A 6,395-nucleotide genomic window follows, 5' to 3' on the forward strand; every position below is an offset into this window, starting at 1 on the left:
CCACCACGGGGTCTCTGCCACACCGCTCAGTTGTAATTGTGCTGAAGGCCTGAGTGTCAGGTGACTTGTGGGGCCACCAGGCCGGTCAGGGCTGGTGCTGCTCTGTCTACCCATGTGCCCTGGAGAAAAGGCATCTGGGCGAACATTACTGCTGCAGGGGTCCTCGGCCCGTCTGACCAAAGCTCTTACGGGGTAGGGGTCACAGACTTCTACCGTCCCATGGTGCTTGGCCCCTGCTGGTTCCCAGAACTGTGTGTGCTGCCGCTCACTCTCGTGTAGGGAGTCCTGCACAGTCCCACCCACAAACCCTAGGCCTGCGCCGCAAGGATGCATCCCCAGGTCCACTCCAGCCCCTGACCCCGTTACCATGGGGCTTCTTTGGGAGCTGGGAGAAGGGTGTCAGTGGTAACAGGGGACCTAGGGATGGGGCTATGCTGGTGGTCACCTGCACAGCTGGAAAACCAAGCAGATGCCCACCTTGGCCCAGAGCCTGGCTGAGTGGGTGAGGGGAGGCTGGGTGGCATCTTCCCTAACCTGACTGTGATGCCTCGTTTGAAAGTAGATGTGCCACCTCCGTCTCATGGTGGATGCTCTTGGACTGTGTTTCATTCCTCTACTTGGCCAGTGGAGGTAGGGCCTCCCCTGCAGTGTAGATGGGCTCCCACTGGAGGCCTGGCCAGCCTCCCAGTGCCTCTCAAGTCACTCATCTCCTCTTGGGCCCTGACGTTTCTCTGGGTCAGGGCGGTCTCCTCCAGGAGGCTTCAGAAGGACGGTGGGTAGACAGTGTTGTGCAGGTCTTTGCCTGGCTTTGAGGGCTGCACCAGCTCCACTGTGCTCACTTCCCTTGTTTTTCCTCTTCCTTTGGTTAAATATCCCCGATTCTTTCCTCCACAATAAAGCAAAATTGTGTCATTTCTCTTCTCACTGAAGATAACTCTCTTTGAAGACCAGTGGCTGGTGGCACCCTCATCCTTCCCTATGGGCAGCTGATGGGCTGATAGGGGTTTTCAAGAGCAGAGAAGGGGTGCTGGTTATGGGGCAGGCAGGGCAGGGGCTGAGCGCCTGCAGCCCTGCTCCTGGCCCCAGTGTGCCTCGTGTTGGGGGTACAGCTCTGTAGATGCTTGTCCCTCAGCCCTGTGGGGGCCTCTGCTGTGGAGGTACCTGGAGTGGGTGCTGCAGGGCGCCTGCTGCTGGGTCAGGCGCAGGCCCTCAGTTCCTGCTCCATGGCTGTCCCCTTCCTGCCTCAAGGCCACTTGCACTGGGGGACCCTCCCAGAGTTCCTGGGGGCTTTGTTCCTGTGAGTCATGCTGTTTCTTCTCTTTCTCTTTATTCTCTCTGTTTATTTTTGTTGTGTGACTTTGACCAGCCGGCCACCCTGTCTCCTGTGTGGGTGCTCACCTCCCTCCATGCTCTGGCCGCATGTGACCAGGCCCAGCTCTCAGTGCGGCTGCCGTCACGGGGGCCATGGGGAACTCCGCTTCCTCGCTGGCCACCGAGACCGAGTCGGATCACAGCTTCCCCGGGGGGCCATCCTTCCCAGGGCCCCCGGCAGCAGCCGGCTGTTGTAGGAGCGGCCCCGGGGGACCTGTCTGGGGCAGTGCCCTGGTTACCCGGCACCACCAAACCCCACGCCCCCAGGCCCAAAGGTAAGAAAGATGGCGGGCCCCAGGGGTGGGAGTGCTGCTCTGATGGCGCCCCTCCTTTGGCAGAGGGGCTTGCAGAGAAGTGGGGACCCTATATCTTAGGGTTCTCTGGTGACTTACTTCCCCTTAATGGCACGAGACCTGCAAGGCTCTGGGGTTGCTCCATGCTTGGCGGAGGAGCTGGCTGGGTCTCCGTCTGGTGCTTGTGATGGGGCAGCTTCTGGAGCTTTTTGCCTGGCGGGTGGGGAGCCTGCCAACCCCAGGCCTGGGTGGTGCTGGCACGCGCTGAGAATGCTGGCTTGCTTCCCACCGGATTTGGGGGACACTGCTCAGGAACCTGTCTGTGTGTGTCACCCCTGCTCTGACATGGCTGCCTGCGGGGGGCAGGGTTGTGGTGCCACAGGGGCTGACCGTCACATGCCAGCTCCCTTCGGCTGCGGCCGGACTGGCCCAAGTTTCTCAGCTCAGGCTACCTGTTGGGTCACCCCTCAGAGGTGCTGGAGTGACTGGTGTGAGGGCAGGTCAGGCTCCAATGTCCCACCCTGGCATTGACGCCCCTGCTTTCACCCTGTCCCGAGGCCTTGCTGGATGGGGGGTGCCCGGTGCTCAGGTTCCGCAGACCTTGGAGCAGAGGTGGTGGTAGCCCCTGCTCTCTCAGGGTGCCCCAGCGTGGGTTCAATGGGTAATAGACATCTTCCTGTCTCAAAAGTGTGTCCTGGGCTTTCCTGCCAGGTGGGCAGCAAACAGGGTCCTAATGGGCCTGCAGAAGGGGGGCCAGCCTCCTGGGATGGCATTGGAGCTGAGGCCTGAGTCCCTGGCAGAGGAGGCATCCGGGAGGGGGTGGAGGGGTTAGCAGAGCTGAGTGGGAGAGTCTTGGAGGTCTGTAAGTTACCCTCGTAGGCAAGAATGGGGAGGGAGGAGGTCAGGGCTTGAGGTCCAAAAGGGCGTGCCAGGAGCAGGACGGTGGAGGGACTAGTGAGAGTTGGGAATGCGGTACAGTGAATTATTAGAGAATATCCCCTTGTTACTGTGTTGATGATGTACTAGTGAACATTTCTGTATCCCAGCTTTATTGAGATAAAACTTACTTACTACTTTCAAATTCACCCCTCACAGCAGGTATACACTTCAGGTTTTCTTAGTCTGTTTATAGAGTTGTGCCACCATCACCACAATCCAGTTTTTCGGCATCTTCATGCCCCACAAAGACCCTGCTTGTTTCCAATGCCTCTCTATCCCCGGACAACCACTCTGCTTCCTGTGTGTCTGTGGATTTGCCTTTTCTAGAAATTTCACATCAGCAGAATCCTATGTGTTCTGTGTCTAGCTTCTTTCACTGAGCATAATGTTTTCAAGGTCTGTCCATGTACAGCGTGTGTTAATGCTTCGTTCTTTTTATGACTGCATAACATTCCATTGTCTGCGGAGCACATCTGTTTATCCGCTCCTCAGCTGCTGGGCATTTGGGTTGTTTCCCCTTGTTTTTTAAGTATTGCGCTTCTCTGAACATTTGTATGTAAGTTTTTGGGTGATGTATGTTTTCATTTCTCTTGGGTAGATACCTGGAATGGAATTTCTGAAGTTTATTGCAAATTTATATTTAACTTTTTAAAAATATATTTTTATTTATTTCAGAAATGGAGAGATGGATGGATGGATGGATAGATAGATAGATAGATAATCAGCTGCATGCCCCACACTGGGGATCGAGCCCGAAACCTGACATGTGCCCTGACCAGGAACCGAACCGTGACCTCCTGGTTCATAGGTCGACACTCAACCACTGAGCCATGCCGGCCGTGCTATATTTAACTTTCTAAGAAACTGCTAGACTGTTTTCCAAAGTAGCTATACCATTTTGCCTCCCCACCAGCAATGTAGGGGAGAGCTCTAGTTTCTCCACATCCTAGCTAACACTTATCATCTATGGTTTTGATCCTGGCCCTTCTTGTGGGTGTGAGGTGGTGTCTCGTGGTGGTTTGATTTGCATTTTCCTGATGGTTGGTGATGTTGAGCATCTATTCAAATGTCCATCTATCTACACACGTCTTTTTATTTTCACTTACTTCCTTAGGATAAGTTGGTAGGAGTAGAATTACTGGGTCCCGGGGAAAGAGGCTGGGCCCCCAGGTGAGCAGCAGCCGAGCTGTGGACCCTGTGGCGTTTGCCAGGCAGCTTCCTGAGGCCTTGCGAGCATTGTGTGGGTGTGTGTGTGTGTGTGTGTGTGTGTGTGTGTTAGACTTTGGATCTTGACTCACACCCTTAAACCAACAGCCTGGTGACTTGGTGTTGCCCTTTCTCATTCTAAGAAACTGCCTCCACATCAGCATGTGGCCTTCGTGGCCAGGAGAGCCCCATTACGGTGCTGAAGCAAAGAGAGCAGGCGTGGCCACATCTCCTAGAACTCACTGCCAGTCGGGAGGCAGGAACTTTGATGCCCCAGGAGCTACTCATCTTAATCAATAAACTATTGGGCCCTGACCAGTTTGCTCAGTGAATAGAGCCTTGGCCTACGGACTGAAAGGTCCCAGGTTCAATTCCGGTCAAGGGCACATACCCGGGTTGCAGGTTTGATCCCCAGAAGGGGGCGTGCAGAAGGCAGCCAATCAATGATTCTCTCTCATCATTAATGTTTCTACTCTCTCTCTCCCTCTCCCCTCCTCTCTGAAATCAATAACGAACAAAGATAAGTAAATAAACAAACAAACAACGTTTGGTGTGAGCACTGGCTGTGTACAAGCTCTGGGCCTTCCCTTGGGACACAGAGACGAGGAGGATGACCCAAGGCCGGCTGAAGGCGACCTCTAGACGAGGCCTCCAGCACATTTTGGAACCAGCAGGGAGTCCAGGAGCCCAGCCGCAGGTCCTCAGGTCCAGTGGCTTGGCTTTGTGTGTGGACACTATTGCTCTCAGCTTTCCAGAGAAGCAAAAAGCTCATCTCCCAGGATGGGGCCACTCCACATCCTTGCAAACATGCATGTCCTGGGCACTGTGTGGACTTCACAGAGAGCCCCAAGAGCAAGTCTATAACCTCCCTTTTGAATTAGAAGCGAGTGTTAGTGACTCAGATAATGAGGGTAGAGAAGGTATTTGTTGTTGAATTTTTCTGGACAGTTGTCTCAATCTTCCATTTTACCTGGTCTTCCTGTTGGAAGGAGTAGCTCGGGCAGCCAGTGATTGCTTCTGTGTCTTGGAGCACAAGTGACAGCCTCTGAGTGAGTGTCATAGAACTTGGGAACATTTTATGTGGAGGGCTTGCTTTGACTCCAGGTTCCCAACCTTCTCTTATTTCTAGGCTTTGCTTGGCGGTCTGGCCTCACCTTCGGACACTCCGGGGATTTCAGGTCTCTGGGCCTCGCTGAGTGTCTTCTGGGCCTGAGACATGTCAGGGTGGCCGTTGAGGGTGGCCCAGAGCAGCTGCTCCCCTGCTCAGGGTTCCTTTACTCACTCATCACTGACTGACCCCTGAGCCACTTCTCACCACCGATGACACCAAGATGGGTGTGAGCTGTAAGGTGCAGGTTGCTGGGTCGGTGAGGGAGCACTGTGCCAGTCCTGTAGCTGTGCCACCACCATCCCCAGAGCCTCCTAGCCAGAAGGCTGCCCAGCTCACTGTTTCCCCAGGGCTAAATTTGATTTCTAGGCACTATTTTCATTTAAACCTTTCTGAACTCCAGACAAAATCTTCCTGATTCTCCTTGTCCGCAGGACAGCTGTGGAACCTGCCCTGTCCCCAGGTGCTGTCCAGGACCAGCAGACACCTTGTCTTGTGTGCAGCCAGCCCAGGCCAGGGACTGGCCAGCTGGTGGGTTACACAGTGAACAGGACTTGGGATCCTTGCCCTCCCAGTGTTTGCAAGGCTCTCCTTGCTCAGTGTGCCTGGGACCTGCAGGCGCCTGGAGCCCAAGGCAGGTGCGTCCTAGGAGGGTCCTGAGTCTTTTCTCTGGAGACCTCCCAGGCCAGGTGGGGTACACAGGACGGGTGACCATCCCCTGAGCCTGGGGTTGGGGTGGAGGCTGCCTAGGCCCCAACCTGTGTGTGCACGTGGTGGGGGTGGGAACACCCTGTGCCACATCTTGACTATGGGCCCTTCTCTAATGGGGAACAATGGGAAAAGGGTTGAGAATGTTGTCCAGGCAGATTTCTTAGGCTTTACATAGCACCAAAGCCAGGGCTAACGCTGAGCTGGCCCTTGGCCAGGCCCACTATGCTCACTCACCCCAAGGCCTAGTCACACAGGAAGGTGGCTTCACGGAGCTTGCCTTGGACCTTGGGCAACAGTTGTGTTGCCCAGGGTGGATTTTTCTATTTGTTATTGAAGAGGCAAGTTTTCTTTCTTCCTAAACCAAAAGGGCTTGGTGTGAGTCTAGCATTAGAAGCACAAGCTTCGTGCCTTGTTGTAGAGAACAATTGGTTTTTTTGCCAGCAGAGCAGCCGTGTAGGAGAGTGTGTGTTGTGGTGTATGGACACCCACTTGAAGCCAAATTAGCCCTTGAGAGGCAGGTTAAGGGGTCAGCCTCCCCCTCCTCTCAGACCTGTGGCCCATGTTGGGTGGGAGGAACCATTCGGGAGCATCCCACCTGCCCTGCTGTGGGCCTGAGCGCCTTTCTTCTGCACCGGGAGGAGCCGAGGCCCAGCCTTGGGGGAGGTGGGCAGGCCAGATGCCCAAGAACCCACCAGCAAAGGGAGCTGCATTCCAAGGCTCCAAGCAGCTTTCCAGGCAGGCTGTGCAGGGGACTCTAAGGGGGTGGG

The 6,395-nt window shown here is 55.1% G+C and overlaps 1 protein-coding gene across 3 annotated transcripts in view; it reads left to right on the forward strand.

Moving 5' to 3' along the window:
- The first annotated feature begins 1,185 nt into the window (after positions 1-1,185).
- CAPN15 (calpain 15) overlaps positions 1,186-6,395 on the forward strand; it is a 16,362-nt gene continuing 11,152 nt past the window's right edge. Inside the window, exon 1 of one of the 3 annotated variants that reach the window (XM_005870364.2) lies at positions 1,186-1,646. In XM_005870364.2, the coding sequence (XP_005870426.1) occupies positions 1,465-1,646 (182 nt within the window). In that variant the 5' untranslated portion in view covers positions 1,186-1,464. Of the gene's footprint in view, positions 1,647-5,399; positions 5,556-6,395 lie in introns of those variants that run through there. The other 2 variants (XM_005870363.2, XM_005870365.2) reach the window with 2 other exon arrangements.

Source organism: Myotis brandtii, unplaced genomic scaffold (genome assembly GCF_000412655.1).
Source record: "Myotis brandtii unplaced genomic scaffold, ASM41265v1 scaffold317, whole genome shotgun sequence".
In the NCBI taxonomy this organism is placed as follows: domain Eukaryota; kingdom Metazoa; phylum Chordata; class Mammalia; order Chiroptera; family Vespertilionidae; genus Myotis; species Myotis brandtii.